At 35.6% G+C, this 19,193-nt stretch overlaps 2 protein-coding genes and 1 long non-coding RNA gene across 3 annotated transcripts; 2 read left to right on the top strand and 1 right to left on the bottom strand.

The window, feature by feature from the left end:
- Positions 1–3,798: 3,798 nt before the first annotated feature.
- Positions 3,799–6,859, top strand: LOC122603834 (putative glycerol-3-phosphate transporter 1). The gene is made up of 3 exons (XM_043776657.1): positions 3,799–3,976; positions 4,780–5,805; positions 5,907–6,859. Exons 2-3 carry the CDS (start codon positions 4,824–4,826, stop codon positions 6,473–6,475), a joined length of 1,551 nt encoding a protein of 516 aa, XP_043632592.1. The 5' UTR covers positions 3,799–3,976; positions 4,780–4,823; the 3' UTR covers positions 6,476–6,859.
- A 2,828-nt stretch (positions 6,860–9,687) lies between these two features.
- On the top strand, positions 9,688–11,211 carry LOC122602719. The gene is made up of 3 exons (XR_006324377.1): positions 9,688–9,707; positions 10,430–10,485; positions 10,900–11,211. It is a non-coding gene; the product is annotated as an uncharacterized LOC122602719 (long non-coding RNA).
- A 3,389-nt stretch (positions 11,212–14,600) lies between these two features.
- Positions 14,601–15,785, bottom strand: LOC122604958 (uncharacterized mitochondrial protein AtMg00810-like). Its single transcript, XM_043777813.1, has one exon. The coding sequence runs from the start codon at positions 15,783–15,785 to the stop codon at positions 14,601–14,603; it is 1,185 nt and encodes a 394-aa protein (XP_043633748.1).
- Between the last annotated feature and the right edge of the window lie 3,408 nt (positions 15,786–19,193).

A 19,193-nucleotide genomic window follows, 5' to 3' on the forward strand; every position in this document is an offset into this window, starting at 1 on the left:
TTCCTATCTTACCCTTTCTTTCTTTTTTTAATATTTTTTTACCACTCTATCATCATGCTCTATAATTTTACATAATTGCCCTCTAATCATTCTCTCTCTCACGTATCAGTTCCATCATTTTTTTTTCTTATTTTTTACAAAACTTTTATAGGGGAGTGGTAAATCTACAACAAGATTTTGCCATATACAACAATGCACGTATTATACAATTGTACATTGTGCAGTACAATATATACGTTTGTTGTAGATAGCAAAAAATTGATGTAGATATATTATTTCCCACTTTTATATTTTGAAACAGTCTAATAATCTAAAAAAATGACTACAATAAAAAAAATGAACCAGCAACCTTGAAATATCGCTTGGTCAATATCGCTAGACCAAAAGGAGTATATATTGGTTTCTATGAACATTTTAACTTAACTTTGGCATATAAATATTGAAACGGTTTAATAATTTTGTATCCGTTCATTGATCACCCATTCACACTCAATCTATTATGAATCCGTTTATCTGGAGTTGTTTTAAAACCCTTTGTTAAAACATCCTTGTGTTCAACCATTAGACTTAAGACCATCAATCGAGAAATCGACCATCAATCGAGAAATCGACCATCGTGTGTTGTTTATATTTATCTAATTATATTACGAGTATGCTAGACTAGACCTATAAATTTCATATTAACTTTAGAGGAATCCATTTTTTATACTGTATATATCATTAATGAGTTTGTTACTTGGAAATAATGTATATTCCAAAATTAAATAATTGGCACACGTTTATATATGCTTTTTATATAGTATCAATAATCCATTGGCAGCGTTGGTTGGCAAGTTGGCATCGCTTCACTGCTTCGACCACCCACAGTAATTTTAATGTTTAAAATAAAGGAGCATTTGCATATATTACCCCCAAGTCGCTTTTAAGTCAAGATTATAAAATGTATAGTTGAATCATTTGGTATATTAAAATAAGGGGAAAATTGGAATTCGTGGTTAATGCTCACACACATGTCTATTATTCATGGTGCAATACAAGTCGTTTCATTAGGGGGCAAGGAGTGGTGCAACGGGCTCACGATTTTATGGTTCATACTGGCGATAACATCGTCGCCGATATCGATTTTATAGTTGGACGGGTATGTTGGAGGTATTGGAAGTCGTTGGTGATAAAATCAAAAGGTGGGAGGGACCACATGGCTAGAAGAGAGAGGAGTGTGGGGACCAAGAGAGAGGAATAAGAGAAAGAGTGTGAGGATAAGAAAGAGAAAGTGTTTGTGATTGAATAAAATTTGTGAGGGTTCAAAATTTAATGGGCGTAGTAAAAATAGTTAGAGAGGTGTGAAAAATTAAAATGAGTTGGATAAATGTTATTGGATGAATTTAGGAGGGTTGATAAAATTCTTTTTATCACTCCTAGTCCCCTCAAAAACAGCGTAAACGGGTTGCCATTTAAGTTGTAAACTTCATTGCTTTTACTAGTCTTGTACTGTATATTTTGCAATTTAGAATGACGGTGATATATATATATATATATATATATCATAATCTCTGTTTCTATTTGTTATCTCTGCTAAATTATAAAGAATTTGTTTCTGTCAAATTTTTTCAAGTTTTCAACTTTTCAACCACTAATTTTCATCCCTCTCCTTAAATCTCAGCCTCTTCTTTTTTTCTCTCTCCTCCATAAATCATTTTATTCGTGTATTCCATTAAAAAAAATTCATATCAAAAACCGTACATCGATAAATTTTAAAAATAATAAAGGTGGAGAGGTCATTCAAAAAAACAAATTGACTTGTAATTAAGGTAATACTCGTAGCTAGTAAGTAGGTGTATTACACAAATTCTACACTAGTAGTCCGACTAGTGGTAAATTGAGGATGATCGTCAGTGGTTGTGGTTGCGAGGCGTTTTTGGTTCTGACAATGATAATTAGTGTTATATAGCTTTAGTGGTTGATAAGTGGTTCGAGAGGGATTATTTTCATGTGGTATTGACGAGCTAGGACCAATAGTGAATAAAACTAGTAATATCGGCCAGTATGACGGGATTGACTGCTCCAAACACTAGCTAGGTAACAAGCGGCGGGTTACGTACGAGTGACGAACCAAGTCAGTAAAAAAAGAAGAGTATCCTTTCATCCCCTTTGTGCAAGGATTTTTGTTATATTCCTACAAATGTGATCTTCATTACTGATGGAGAAATTTGTTCGGAAATAGAGCTCTGAAATTCCATTCATGTCCTTAGTTACAGTCGAATCGCGAGCAAAGCTCGACACTGCTAGCGAAGCTCTACGACAAAGCGTTTCCATTATTTCAATTATAGAACCAACTACTCTCTCTTTCCGGCTTAGCCTACTGCTCCGTGGGCTTCTATCCCCCTGGTGTACGAAAGCAGCGGGCGCGCTAGACTCCTCTCTTCTAGCCGAAGTTATCACAGATTTACAACTTCCTTGTCCAATTATCAGTTGGTACTAGGAGGAAGGCTCTATTCTGTTAGGTACATGGATTCTTTTTGTAGCGGAAATGGAGCTGTTTGGAATTGAAAGCGGTATTCCCCTTATATACGTCATCCATTGATATCCGTTAAAACCAAACCCATTAGATCAAAGATGGAAAAGAATGAGAAATATAACCCGTCATGCAAACACTATATTCATAGATAAGCATAACAAACTTGATCGATGTCCATTAAACGACATTGCTAATAAAATTTAGGGAGTGTATTTCAAAAGCTTTAGTTGCTATCTAACATCTTTGAGCTAAAAAATTTTGAATAACATACATGTCAAGTAGACAGTATCAAATCACCATCATTTTTTAGGGTAGAATTTTTATTCAGAAGCTTTAGTTGCTCTCCAACATATTTGTTCAAAGCTAAATTTAAGAAGCTTTTAAAGAATATCAATCCATATGAATGATAGATTATGTAAAATCATCTTGAAGGTGTATAGGCCAACAAATCACATGGATCAGCTAGTTGGATGAACTAGCAGGACGGATGAACCAATACATCAAATTAACTAGAAAGTTGGGCGAAACAACATGTCAGATGGACCAGCAGTTAAAAAAACTCGTTATTATTCAATACATATGTGAAAGTTTAGGACAAATGGAAGTCCAATACCCGGGCAATGAAGTACTTTCAAAGCAAGACACTCGATCTATTACCCAAAACTAATGCTATAAATAGGTGATCTTAGGTTCTCATTTATGACACTTCGATCTAACTAACCATATGTTGCTATTAGATTCTCTCACATACAAAACATATACTTATTAATTTTCACACCCGAGCTTGGTCAAAGGAGGAACCTTTCTCTTTCTTTGACGAGGCTAACGACGTGTTTTCTTGCTCACGAGTAGCATGATTGGTCAAGTTCACTTGAAGTCTCAGACGCATTCCATCATCTCAAGAAGGGGCACAAATTTCCTTCTTCACGTCTAATGAAGCTGAATCAAATACAATTTTAGACTCGAGTTTGATTTAATTATAAAATTAAAGCTCACAAAGAAACAACAAAAAGAAAAAAACACAAGAAGAAGATAAAAGCTAGGATTGGGTATAAACACCCGAACAAACCGTGTTTATTCCAAACACAAATTTCTTCCGAGGGTAAGATGGTCATAAACTCATAATCCACTTGAACGGCCTTAAAAACATACATGTCAATGGGAGTGGCAATTATGAAGACAACGCAAGGACACGATGGTAATTAAACATTAGAACTAAAGAAAACCATCCGCTATAAAATACGAATATGTTCTTGAATTGCCTTCAACTCTCGCAACTACAGAGTAACTCGTACGTCAATCTACATATCAAACATATATCGATTATTTTATCATCAATACATACATTCCTTCATACATGCATACACAGATGATATAGAGAGATACAGAAACTTTGGAAACATTGATATACAGGAATAAAGCGATTTCGATTAATTATTGAATCTTATATATATAGCACAGGTACAAATCCATCCATCCATCCATCATTTATTTATTTATTTATTATTTATGTAATTCAATATATATATGTTGCATTTTTCCATTAATTTGTTTCACAATCTTTAATTAGCTGGATCTTTTCATTATCAAAAAACTAAGGTTAGGTACTTAGGTGTTGTAACGTAATCTCTTCAAATCTATCAAGTAAATTCCACTTGATTAACTCACTTTATCTTTCTTTTTTTTTCTTTTAGAGTTTTTTTTAATATTGTAATGTCTATCTGATTGATTAATCTTTTTGAAACAGATATCTGTAAGACTTTTTTTTATATTTTATTTTAGGTAATTAAACTTTTTTTTTTTTTATCGTTCATTGATCTTTTCATATTTGCTGTTAAATTACAAGTTTTATTTCTTTCTACTTTTCTAGTTCAGTAAGCTAGCTGGGAAAAAAAATGTTTTTAATAGGTTGAGAATTCCAAGATTTTCTGGAATAATTTTGATTCAGTTAAATACCAGTATTTTTTTTTTTTGTTATTATTTCTTGATACAATTAGTTGTAGTCTATACGATGAAATAAAGATTTTAATGATGATATATCAGAAAACTCCAAAAACAGGATCAAATTATATATTACTATTTGTTTGTTGGGACACAATAAACAATAATGTACGTGTTATATAGTACTTACTAATATAATGTTGTATTATATTATTGGGACACAAAAACATATTTTTTTTCAAAATAATGTTGTATTAATTGTCTTGTTATTTATATAGTAATTTAATAATAACGTATGTGTTTTGAAATTTTTTGTTTTGCAGCTTAATTGATTGAAAGAAGTTCAAAGTTGTAAGTGGTAGATAAAATGGGGTCCATTGTAGAAACAGATCATAATTACACAAGAAACACAAAACCTCCTGGAATCAGGTTTGTAGAATGTACAAAGAAATCAAACATTTCATTCAAATCCCATCAAGCAATTGTTTTAATTGTAACGTTTCTAGCATACACAAGCTACCACGCAGCTCGTAAAACAACGAGCATCATCAAAAGCGCACTTGACCCACAAACACCCGACCAAAGTCTAGAATCCGTCTCTTTTTTGCGACGATCCAATGCGCTTTCGTGGATTTTAGGAAGCGGTTGGGCTCCGTTTAATGGTTCAAATGGGACAGGATTGCTTGGGGATCTTGACTTGGCGTTTTTGTTTGTGTATGCTGTTGGTATGTTCTTTTCGGGTCACATTGGTGACAGGATGAACTTAAGAATCTTTTTGACTATTGGAATGGTGGGAACCGGATTGTTTACTACATTATTCGGTGTTGGATATTGGGCGAACATCCATATATTTTACTACTATTTGATGGTTCAGATGTTTGCGGGGCTGTTTCAATCAACCGGGTGGCCTTCTGTAGTTGCGGTTGTGGGGAATTGGTTTGGAAAGAGTAAAAGAGGGCTTATCATGGGTATTTGGAACGCTCACACATCTGTTGGAAACATTGCTGGCTCGTTGACCGCTTCGTATTTCTTGAAATTCGGATGGGGTTGGTCAATGGCTGTTCCCGGTTTAGCCACTGCTGTTGTTGGACTAATTGTTTTCATGTTCTTGCCCGTTGATCCTGAATCAGTTGGGGTCGTTAGAGATGAAGACGAATCCGAATCTCTTAAGAAGGAAATAACCGATCCTCTTTTGACCCCAAAGGAAGAGAACGAGAAAGGATCGGCTGTTGGGTTTCTCGAAGCATGGAGAATACCCGGGGTCGCTCCTTTTGCGTTTTGCCTGTTTTTCGCGAAATTGGTTGCTTATACGTTCCTGTATTGGCTTCCTTTTTACATCAGTCACACAGGTATATATATATATATATATGCCGTACAGTAGTTTTTTAAATGTTGCTTTTTGGTCGTTTTAGCCATTGGGGACAATATTCTAATTATGTTTTTTTTGCAGCTATAAATGGGGAGTACTTGTCGAATGAGGCTGCTGGAAACTTATCCACATTGTTCGATGTAGGGGGTGTGGTGGGAGGAATCCTAGCCGGTCACATTTCTGACCGGCTAGGTGCTCGTGCCATTACAGCTGCGAGCTTTACATATTGTGCAATTCCAGCTCTGTACCTATACCGAAGTTATGGACATATATCGATGCCTGTAAACGTCATTCTCATGCTAGTCATTGGGATGTTTGTAAACGGACCATACGCCCTCATTACAACAGCAGTTTCGGCTGATCTAGGGACTCATAAGTCTTTAAAAGGCAACTCTAAGGCACTGGCAACAGTAACCGCAATCATTGATGGAACAGGATCGATTGGTGCTGCGATTGGGCCGGTGTTAACGGGTTACATTTCAACTCAAAGCTGGAGTGCGGTATTTAACATGCTTATGGTATCAGCTTTTGTGGCTGGGTTGTTTTTGACAAAATTGGTGGTGGCCGAGGTAACGGCAAAATGTCAGGATTCAGAAAGGGGTTCGAGTACTAGTGGCAGCCCTCGGTCAGGTATGGTTGAAGAAGTCTGATTAATCATCGATTAATCATCAATGGTGGTTGTGAAATGAACATTTTGAGAAAAAAGAAATGTGATATTTGGGCAAAATTATTTTCATGTCGATGGTCGATGCTTCAAAGGAGGAGAGGGAAAACGGCCGTGTATACAATTGTAATTTCTCCAAGATTGTTTCAAGTATAGGACGAAGCGACTGGGTTTGAACGTTTGTGTTTTGTACATGTAATTAAGTAATAACGAATACCCACTCGTCGATCAAAGTTTGCTAGTATTTTGGACCGTTATATCTAGAGGTTCAAATACTCGGTTTTCTTAGTATCTATCCAAAATAGTACAATTTTATTTGATTCATCATATTTTTTTATTGGGAAGAAAGTGAGACATCAAAATGTTTCTATATATTGGTGTTAATGGTGTAAACTTCTTTTGACAAACAAGTGACAACAAGTATTTGAGTCTTTATTATGTAAACTTGTTTGCATATGAATAGGGAATAGAGTGAATTACTATTAAAACATGACAATATATATATATATATAAATGGAATCGTAAAATACATTACTTGTATGTATAATTAAGCAATACGTGAAAAATAGGGTGTCATTGACAACAATGGCTCATCTTTAAATGAAAAGGCAAAACTTTGTAATTCTAGTGACAATTATCATCCAATACATTGGTAGTACTGTACTTAGTAAGGGGCAAATTAAGTCTTTAATTGCATTAATGGAATGGTCCCTAGCTAGCTTATATTCTAATACACCAACAACAAACAAAACATGAGTTACGGAGTACAAAGTAACCAAAGTTTCCGCTTGAATATGAACATTTCTAGATTCTATCAAACTATACTAACATTTTGGACCAAATTTACAATACATTTTAGATTTGAATCATGGTAGGTATAATCATGAAAATGTTAGAGAAAGCTTTGGAAACGGTTACGAATACTCTACTTAGACCATATACATCTGATAAAAAAGAAAAACAATGTTCTTCGAATAACTTGAATAGTAAAAATTCTCGTAGAACGTAAGTATTTAACCCTCGTTTTGAGGTTGCCATTTCTAATTAAAATAATAACACATACGTTTAAGACTCAAGACTAGTAAATTAACAACAACATTAGGTATCAGTCAATTTGATATCCGAATGGGTGGGATGATAAATTTCAAGACATACGCCAGCTTCCATTTTTAAAAAACTTTTTTTAATGGCTGTTTAAAGGAACATTTAACGGTAAATGGAAACTCTTCGAGTTTGGAAAACGTGATGAAGAGATTTATTTGTTGTCGAAAATAATCACTTGACAACAAACAAACGCATACCAACGATGAAGAAAATGGTCCACCGTCTACTAGGTAAAGATGACAGCAGTTGGATAGCCACTAGCCCACTAGGTAGGCATACTATATACGAACTTCTCACGATATTATACGGATAATGATACATATACCTAATTCATATGTCTGACAATAGGCTTACTCCATACATTACATGACATATGTTTTCCACTAATTCTCTTTCATTATCTCTACCTTTGATCTTACCACATGGTTTGATAAATCTCCTTTTTGGCCTGAGCTAATAAGGCGTCTTCAAAGACAAATATTCGTCGTTCTCACATCTTTAGTTTACCGCTAAATTGTGGTCGTAGTACCTTGGCCATATTCCACGCCCTTACTTTTACACTGCCATTCCAACGGCATGTCTCCATGGTGACATCAAGGATGGGAGAAAATAGGGGCTCACATTCTGAAGTCTTTACTTTTACCATTTTATTATCCACGTTGTACACGTTCTGAATTTTATTTATGTTATATATAAATAAACACATCATCGTTATAAAAAAAAAATCTCTCACCTCATTTTACTTCAAATTCACCAAAATTTATAAAAATAGTGACATCACTTTGAATTAAACTTTTCCAATTTTTATGTCATTTTTTTTATTTCATTTATTTTTAATATAAAAATATAAAAAAAACTATATAACATCAAAGACTTTACCAGTAGGGTTGGTGGCCTATTGGTAAGGTCTTTGACCTTGGAAGGTTCCACCTAGATTCGAGTCTCACTTCCCACATTTGCAAGGGTGTTTTAATAGAGATTTTTCGAGAGTCACTGTTTCCAGACATACGTGTAATTTAGGAGTAAGAGTAGGATAAAATACCGTTCAAAATTTAAAAAATATATAAAAAAAATTAAATCACAAACGAACACCCACTGCCCAAATTTTTGATCTTTATGAACTTTGTCAGAAACAAAATTTTTGTATTTGTAGAAAAATAATTTTAAAAAAAAAGTGCTTAACAAAATAGATATATGTATTTGTTAACTCAAATCAAAAGTAATAATATATTATCTTCTTTTGCAAAAAGCAGTGTACTCTTAACCTTTGCTTTGTCTTATTCGAAGGCCACTAGTTCAAAAACCACTTTTGGTTTCTTCAAACATTTGATATCTCAATCCATGGTTTTCTTCGTTCAGCAGCATAAATCCGGAAGAAATTGATCCTTATCAAATTATCTATATCTATATCTATACTATATATATATATATATATATATTATAAAGCAGATTTCTTACATATTTTCAACATTGAATTGAAATTCTCAATATTGATTTTAAGTACATCCCCAAAATACCCCTCTCATCTATTCTATATTTATCTAAAATAACCATAATTGTAACATCCTAAAATTTTTAGGCCAATGAAAATTAACCTTTATTATAGTTTTGGCATTAAAATAGTTTCCTAATATTTATTTTTGAAAACGGTGTTAATTTAGTTGAAACTTTAGCGGATAGCGAGTAAGATACCCACTAAATTTTAAATGGGTCGTGGCATTACAGGAGGGTGCCAGCCTCCCATCTTTTTCCTTAGTCATCATTCCACTATTTCTTCTTCAACCTTCTTCTAGCTTCTTCACTTTTCATCTCATCTCAAATCAAAGCTTATCTTCAATTAAATTCATGAAACCCTTTCTACTTGAACAAGAATAATAATAATAATCTTTCTTCTTATCTTCTTAGCAATTAAATTAGGTTAAAATTGAGTGTGATTCATCCTCCATAATCAAATAATTCTTCAAGTAAATAGTATTATCCAAGTGTTTTAATAACAAGGAAAATTTTGGGGTTTTGGTGGTGTGAATGTGTGTGTGTGTCGAATTGCACAAGAAAGAAAGGAGGGAAAAGCTAGTGATTTTTCCATTCTCCCCATCTTATATTCTTCATTCAAGGTATGAATTTAGTTATTTATTATTAATTAAATTAGGGTTCATGCAAGTAATTAAGTTGGGTTTTTTTTTATATAAGTTAAATTAATTTAATACAAGTTAGGGTTCTTGAGATAGTAAGAATTAGGGGTTTTCTTAAAAATGAATTATTGGCTAAAAATAAAGCTAAGGGGGTTCATGGAAGTTGATAAAATTGTGGATTTTTAAGTGAGTTGGTTATGTGTAATGCTTTTCTAAAAGTTTTGCTTGAATTAAAGCATATTGATATGTGATTGCATGAATGTTTTGATAAAAGTGTTTTTGATGGTTTTTATGGCTAGCTAAACCAAGAAAATGAATATTTTGAGTGTTTTGATTTAAAGATGTTGGTGATCATTATGGTCAAAATGAGAATATAGTAATATTTGAATAATGAGATGGCATGGCCACTTTATGGTGAATGAAATGAGATTTTTAGTAAATGAAAGATGATTTGAGAATGATGATTATGAAAAGATAGAAATGATGATTTTTGAGTAAAATGTGTTATGGCCATGTTGTTGTGAAAGTAAAATGAGATCTTGAAAGAAGCCAACCTTAGAGAATGGTGAGAATGTGAATTATGTAAAAGTTGGGTTGGGCATTGAGATGTTAGAAAAGATAGTAATGTATGGCTTGTTAGCCTTGTGTATGAAGTAATTGAGCTTGATGACCTTATATGTATGTAAATTGTGAATTATTGCTAGGTGGAAAGCAATATGATTGTTAGATGGTCATCATGGATTTGTTTGTCGCGATGGAGGTGAGCACTCTTGCATACGATTATATGTACGTTGGGTCGATTACCATATGATGGTGGATTCCGTGTGTGGTAATCGATTTGGCGTTAGGGCCTAATTTGAGGTCGGGGCCTAAGAACCCCATGGTTGAATTGAGATGAGGCCTAAGAACCTCTTGTTGAATTGAGATAAGGCCTAAGAACCTTTGAGACCTAAGAACCTCTTGAGACCTAAGAACCTCTTGAGATTATTGTTTAGCGTATATGGATCCATGTATGTTTTGTTAGCGCAAATGTGAGTATGCAAGTGATGGTATGACGATGCCATTGGCTACATGTGATAGTCCTTTGTGTGTTTTCCCTCCTTCGTATGTATAAGCGTATGCAATAGTATTCACTAAGCTTTGCTTACTTTTTAGTTGTTCACCCTTTTTATAGGTTGTCCCAGAAGTGGAAACAAGAGTAAGTTCTTCAAAGATTTATGTTGATTTGGAAATGCGGAAATGTTGACTTATGCGGTAAACGTTGGTTGTGGTTAGAACCCATAGTGACTCCTTTGGACTATTGGCTCTTGGTACATTTGAAGTGTTTTTAGTATAGTTTTGTTTTGTACATTTCTGCAAAAAGTTGAGTTGGAGTCATGGTCTTTTGTATATTGATGTATTTTAAGTCTTGAAGTCTTGACTATTATGGTGGATTGAAGTATAAATCATTTTGGAGTCAAATTGGTCATTTTGTCACTTTGGGTAAATGCGGGCGAGTGACCCGTTTGGTTGTTTTAATGTAAATTTCAATGGTTAAAGTTTCGAATGTAACAATTAGGTTGTAATATGTGATTTTACACTTCTTGATGTTTTGGTTTAAGAATTTGAAGCATGGAATGTGAATATATGGATTTTTGGGTCAAAATGAGTTTGTGCAGAAGTATGTGGAGTATTAGTCTGTTGTAGACTAATATGTGGAGTATTAGTCTGTTGTTAGAAAAAAAAATTGTCGTTTTCTTGATTAGAGTCTTGGCGCGTTTCAATGATACCCTTTCTCTCTCCTCAAATTTCAACCAATCATCTTTTTTCTCTCTCCTGCATAAATCATTTATTCCTCCAATTCATTCAAAATCTTTTATCTCAAAAATCATATGTTGATAAATTATAAAAAATGTATGGGTGTTCTTAAAATTTCATGCTTTTTCATTAGAGATGTCATTCGATATACTTTCGACGAATTTTTAAATCCGAAGGCGGAGGGCGGAGGCCGTAGGCATTTGACTATCACACTCTCTGACCTAGCTATCACCCCCACCATCTCACCGCCGCAACACGCGGGTACTTACTCTCGTTATATTATAAAGCAAATATGGTTTCAACTTTCAATTTAACATTTACTTTCCCAAAATGCCCCTTCTATCAATTATATATTACCAAACACCATTTCTCTCTCATCAAATCTCAACCAATTATCTTTTTTCTCTCTCATCCATAAATTATTTATTCCTCCAATTCGTTCAAAATCTTTTATCTCACAAACCGTACGTCGATAAATTATAAAAATTATATGGGCGTTTTTAAAATTTCATGCTCTTTCATTTGAGATGTTATTCGATATACTTTCGACGAATTTTTAAATTCGAGGGCGGAGCCCGTACGGCTAAGACATTTGACTATCACACTCTATGACTTATCACCCCCATCATCTCACCGCCGCAACGCGCGAGTACTTGCTATCGTTAAAAAAAAAAGGAGCAGAATATGATGGATAGAAATATTTAAAAGGTTATGGGGAAAGAAACCAAAACTTGAATGGACAAAAATTAAACAAAGCAAAGCACTGGAGTTTTCAGAAGCAACAATACAACTTTCCATATCCTTTAGCACATAGGGTTAAAACACTATTGGGGCTGTGAATCTATGTTCATGTGCTTGAATCATACTACTTATTATATTTTTTGAATAATCAATTGCTACGTAGGACCCTTATAATTTAAATCGTACTCGTATTGTGTAATCGGACACCACGAATTAAGATTCACGTCACTGTTCCACAAAGTATGCCCACAATTGTTTGCTGTTCCTTTCACCTTTTTCTAGAATTAGATCTATGATTTCAACCTTATGCAACACTAGGAAACAAGCCATCCTCCCTGTGTCCAAAAAACAAAGACAATTGACACCACCAATATCCTTTGTGGACTTGAAAATTTTAAATGTATATATATATATGTCTAAAATCATTTTTGATTAGTAGTATTGTCTAATATTTACAGCTACAGTAAATCAACAGGATTCTGATTCTATAAAAATCAATCTAGTTTATTGAGTCAATAGAAGTAGTTAAAAAAAGTTTCATTGAAAATGACTTAATTGCTCCTTAATAAATCCTTTTTAATGAAAAAAATTCGTACAAATTAACCAATTTGCTCTTAAATACATTAATTTATAACTTAAACTTTTATCTTATTAATTTACACTTTAGTGTTGTATAGAGAATTGTATAGAGAATATGGACCGAATAACTCAAGAATTTTCCTTTTATTAAAATAAATACTCGAAAAGGGTGTTTAAAAAAAAAAGGCTTTTATCAAAACAAATTTCAAACTAAACAACATGATAATCAAACGAAAGGTACTTCATTACGTTTGAGATGTCAAAATTTCCTTATCAACCAATCAAACTACAAAGCTAAAACTTATCTGCTTTTATACGTACTACCTTTTGAAAAAGTTATATAAGACAACCAAATTAATTCTCAAAGACATCATACCAATTTTAGAAAACGGTAAGGTCACAAGTACAAACCTTTCCAAACATAAGTGGAGAAAATATCGTTTGTGTTCGTGTGTGGGGAAGTTGTTTCATGGGGTGTGAGTTCTATGTGTTGTGCGCTTTCATTATCAAGATGCTACATGGTATCAAGAATTCCCACCCATTTGCCTTTATCTTTTATTCTCAAAGACATCGTTAACCACCAAAAAGTACAATGACACAAGTAATAAAAAACTAGATAGTTTTAGCCTTTAAATCTGACTACCGCAAACACATTCGAGTTAATATACAACCTGAAAATTTATCCCAAACCCACTAAACTATTATTGGTTGTGAAAATTAGAGTCCATTCAGAAAATAATCAAATCTGTGGGTGGTCCAACTCTACCCACAAGGCCACAATAAAAGTATGACTGTCTAAAACACACCTCGATGTACCAGGGTGAGGGATTTAGTATCATTGTTGGTGATGTGCACAGTGTCCAAGACTTCTGAAACGAAGACCAACAAAATATTTTACTATGATAAGTGATTAAGTGATAAGAATTAAGAACCTTAACTTCCCGTTTAGGCCCTCCTCTTTGTTGGGTTGATTTGTTTTTCATATGGTGTCAAGGCCTTTTCTTGTGGGCCAGGCCTTAATGAGTATTTATTCTGATCCAACTCATTGGACCACCTAAAATTGTTTAATAAATAACATAGCCCAAAGCTAACAGAACTCCCTAAAACTTCATCCTCTCTCAAGACTCCCTGGACCAACGCACACATTTGTGTACCATAAGGCTATCTCTAATCCTTTTCCTCAATCCTTTTATCAGAATTGGATTACATTTCAATAGAGGGGGTGCCCTTGAGTGTCTTTAGGTGTCATTGGATATCCTTTGCCGTTGAAGCTTGTCCAAAACTAAAGATTTTTTGAAGGATGCCCTTACCTAAGGGCATGTCCTTGCTTGTCCTTACATAATATATTTTTGTTTTTAGTAGAGGTAAAAGGATATGTAAGGATATGTAAGGATGTTTGTATGATTGGAGATAAAATTATAAGAATTTGTAAAGATGTATAAGGATTTGTAAGGATATATAAGGATTTGTAAGGATATGATGTGGCAGCTCAAGGACGCCTAAGGGCGTCCTTAGCATTGAAGATAGCCTAATAGGATTTTAAATAGTTTGTGTAGTATACATTATAATATTGGATTAAGATCCTCTAAAGTTCAAATGAACTTTATAGGTAAAGTTGAGAGATTTCAACCATTAGATTAAAATCAATGGTTAAGATTAAAAAGTCATCTTTAAATCTTAATCATTGATTTTAATCCAATGGTCAAGATTCCCCTAACTTTACCTATAAAATTACCTTAACTTTAGAGGATCTCTATCCTATAATATTAGTCTTTTTATACATGTTGGTTTTTTTATACATGTTGGTGCCTTGGTGGCTTCTAGGAAAAACTCAAACTGAGGTTTAGGAAGACTCTTCGTAAATATGTCCGCCACTTGAAGCTTGGTAGGAATGAAGTGAGTGTGAAGCTTCCCCGAAGCAACAAGCTTACGTATAAAATGATAATCCAACTCAATATGCTTGACCCTCTTATGTGAAATTGGGTTTTGAGTGAGAAACAACGCACTACGATTGTCACATAAAATGGTTGGCCGTGTTGGAGGTAGTGCATGTAATTCACAAAGAAGGTGCGTGATCCAAATAATTTCAGCTGTTGTATTAGCCATTGCACGATATTCAGATTCACAACTAGACCGAGACACTGTGGGTTGCTTCTTTGCACTCCAAGAGACAAGATTACCACCAAAAAAGATCGAGTAGCCATATGTGGAGCGCCGAGTCTCAAGACATCGAGCCCAGTCAGCATCTGAATAACCAAGTAGAGATGGCATGGATGGCTTAGAAAAAGTGAGACCAAAAGTCAATGTGCCTTTAATGTATCGAAGAATACGTTTCACCTCCTGAAAATGATGAACTGTTGGCTTGTGAAGAAATTGACTCACTTGATTGACAGCATAAGAGATGTCAGGTCGGGTGATTGTTAAGTATTGCAAGGCACCGACAATAGAACGGTAGTGAGTTGGATCAGAATACGGCTCTCCGGTGGTAGAAAATGAGACATTTGTTGACAATGGTGTGGGAGCTGGTTTTGCATCTATCATGTGCGCACGATCCAAGATTTCTCTAGCATATTTGGACTGATTAAGAAAAAGACCACCATTGGTGTAAGTGACGTCAAGCCCAAGAAAGTAATTCAGCTTCCCCAAATCTTTAATAACAAACTCCTTGTTTAACCGAGCAATGAATGACTTGACCATAAGCTCATTGTTACCTGTGAGGATTGAATCGTCCACATATACCAACAAATACATGATACATGAGTCCCGTTTTAAAATGAACAAGGATGGGTCTGCACGACTGCAAGAGAACCCTTCACCTATTAAGAAGGTGCTCAACCGATGAAACCAAGCACGCGGTGCTTGTTTGAGACCATATAAGGCTTTGTTTAACTTGCACACATGGTTTGGAAATTGATGACTAATGAAACCAGGGGGTTGTTCCATATAAACACTCTCATGAAGATAGCCATGTAAAAATGCATTATCTACATCAAGTTGATGTAAGTTCCAACTATTAAGAACAACCAATGATAAGATAATGCAAACAGTAGAAGCTTTAACAACCGGGCTAAAGGTGTAGAAGTAATCAATACCCGGTGTTTGGCTATAACCCTAAGCAACAAGGCGTGCCTTATGGCGGTCAATAGTGCCATCAGAATGAAACTTTGTCCGAAACAACCATTTAGACCCAACGATAGGTTGGTTCATCGGACGAGGTACAAGAGTCCATGTGTGATTTTGATGTAAAGCTTTAAGTTCATTATGCATGGCTATGACCCACTTAGGATCCTTAAGAGCAGATTTATAACCTTTAGGATCCGTTGAAGCATAAAGAGCAGCATGTAGAGCATGATCAGTAGCATGCGAAAAGTCAGCAGAATGCTTAGGTTTGAATATTCCAGCTTTAGAACGAGTAATCATTGGGTGAGACGGGTGAGGAGGTGGGGGAGGTGGAGTGTGGGTAGCGATAGATGATGAGACAGTAGAAGAGGATGGGGATGTAGGGGGTGAGGGGTCAGATATCGGATTAGGTGATGTTGCAGTAAGAGAGGGAGGTAAGTCAGAGGTAGAGGGGATGGTTGAAACCGATATGGGAGTGGTTTCTTGGCTTGGTTCTGGTGAGTCTGAACATAAGTGACATGGTGGGACAAAGTTAGGAGATGGGGTGTGTATCACGGGAGTGATGGTGGGCTGGATGTGGGAGTTAATATCAAGAAATGTAGTGAGTTCAAGGTGGGTAACGGGTTTCTCAAGTGTAGTCCCTACAAAGGGAAAATTGCTCTCATCAAAACGAGCATGACGCGAGAGATACACACGGGAAGTGATTGGATCAAGGCAACGATAACCTTTGTAGGTAGAACTATAACCCACGAAAATACATGGTAAACTTCTTGGGGCAAGCTTATGTGCAGCGTAATCCCGTAAATACGGAAATACATGACAACCAAAAGGCCGAAATGTATTGTAATCAGGAACTTGAGCATATAGTAACTCAAAGGGGGACTTACCGTCAAGAAGCAATGTGGGCAAGCAATTTATAATGAAAACAGCCGAGGAAAAGGCATTAACCCAAAATGAAGAGGGAAGATGAGCATGGAAGAGCATTGCCAAGCCCGTTTCAACAATATGTCGATGTTTGCGTTCGACACGGCCATTTTGTTCAGGAGTGTAGGGGCACGAGAGACGGTGAAGGGTTTCATTTTCTTCAAATAGAGACCTAACTTTATTGTTTACAAATTCCTTGCCTTCATCACTCTGAAACACTTTAACTTTTCTAGAAAATTGAGTTTGAACAAATTTGAGAAACACCGACAAGATAGTATAAAAGTCAGACTTGAACTTCAGTGGGTAGAACCAACAAAAACGAGAGTGGTCATCAACAAACACAACATAATAGCGGTAATTATCAACAGACAACACAGGGGAAGGTCCCCACACATCACAATGAATAAGGTCTAACGAGTGAGATGCACGTTTCTGATTAAGATCAAAGGGAAGTCGATGGCTTTTAGCAAGTTGACAAGATGAACAAATACCTGGTTTAGGTAAAAGTGCATTAATAGATAAATGTCCCAACTGTTGTAACAATGCAATAATATTAAAATTAACGTGTCCCAATCGGGATTGCCAAGTTTCAAAGGAAGCTTTAGGATGCGCGGTTGAAGCAAAAAACACTTGATGATCAGGTTGGAGGACATATAGACCTTGCTCACATCTGCCTTGAGCCAAGACTTGTTTGGTTTGACGATCCTGAATGAAGAAATAAGGATAGGAAAGTAAGACGTCAACAAAATTATCTCTTGTTAACTTACTGACAGACAAAAGATTTTTGGTTAGATGGGGCACAACCAAGGTATCCTTTAAATTAATATTATTAGGAAGTATGGAATGACCTTTTTGAGAAATGGGGAGAGTAGCTCCATTACCAAAACTGACACTTTCAATACCTGTGGTGGGTGTTGGGTTGGAAAGTAAGGAAGGAGATGGAGTCATGTGGTCTGTGGCCGCCGAGTCCACAACCCAATCTGGTCTACCAGTGTTCACATGACATTGAGAAAGAAATGCTTGAGCTAAGTGATCATCATTAGGAACTACACGAGAAGCATATGATGCAAGTTTGGGGCAAGAATTTGCATAATGGCCATCAATTTTACATAACTGGCAGTGAGGGGTGCGACGGCCACGACCCCTACCACCCCGAGAAAACCGACCACCACGACCACGGATGTTGTTACGGAATGGATTATGATCTGTTTGGGCAGAGAATGCAACAGAAGAAATGTTGTTGCCATGAAGAGACTGGATGAAAAGTTCTTGATTTTCAGCTTGGGCTTTAAGCTCTTGAAATGATGGGGGCGGTTTAACGGCACGAATGGAAGTGGAAAAATTCTCAAAGCTTGGTCCAAGACCACGTAGAAACCAATGGAGTTTGTCGGATTCATCAACGGCATGGGCGATGGCAGCAAGTTGATGACATAAAGTCGTAAACTTACGACCAAATTCAGCGGTAGTCATGGAACCCTTTGATAGGAGGCGAAGTTGGTCCCGAAGATTCTGAATGCGTTCCGGGGAGGAGTTGCAATAGGCATTAGCAAGAGCCACCTATATTTCACGAGCGGTGGTCAATCCAATGATTTCAGCGGCGGCTTCTTCGGTCAGAGAAGCTTGGAGGATGATGATAGCACGCTGGTCAGCAAGAATCCAGGCCGAGTAAGCGGGATTGGCTGTTCGTTTTTCAGACACAACATTTTCTTTATCGGGTTGAGGGGAGGTGCCATCAACATGTCCAACCAGATTTTGATATGTAAGGACTGGTAGGATCTGATTTCTCCAAAGAAGGTAGTTAGAGGAACATAATTTGTTGGTGATCATATGCATGATGGAGTTCATGGGGAAAGAGTTAGAGGAGGAAGAAGTCATGGAAGAAAGAAGAGAGGAATCGAGAATATGGGATGGGAAGGGAGGGGTCAATGAAGGCTATGATACCATATGAGAACTACAAATAATAGTATTCTCTTTGATAATCATTACAATACAGTAAACAAGATATATATACACAAAAAAGGAAAATGAATGGGCAAGAGTAACCCACGTAGGTACTTGATCAGTCTATAAACAATATACATAATAAAGTGCTATCAATGAAGTGGTGAATTAATAGCTTCTTTTACGCTTTATACAAACTTTAATATATGCATAGACTTGTGTGTGACACACTGACACATTCACGACGGTGCAAATATTATGAATTGTGAAATAATAGATCATGTTTGAGATATACTATTAACAGGCGATCAATCATATGACAAAATTGCCAAATCATATATATTGATGAATTATTTTATAGGTATT

The sequence above is a fragment of the Erigeron canadensis genome, chromosome 6 (assembly GCF_010389155.1).
Source record: "Erigeron canadensis isolate Cc75 chromosome 6, C_canadensis_v1, whole genome shotgun sequence".
Taxonomy (NCBI): Eukaryota; Viridiplantae; Streptophyta; class Magnoliopsida; order Asterales; family Asteraceae; genus Erigeron; species Erigeron canadensis.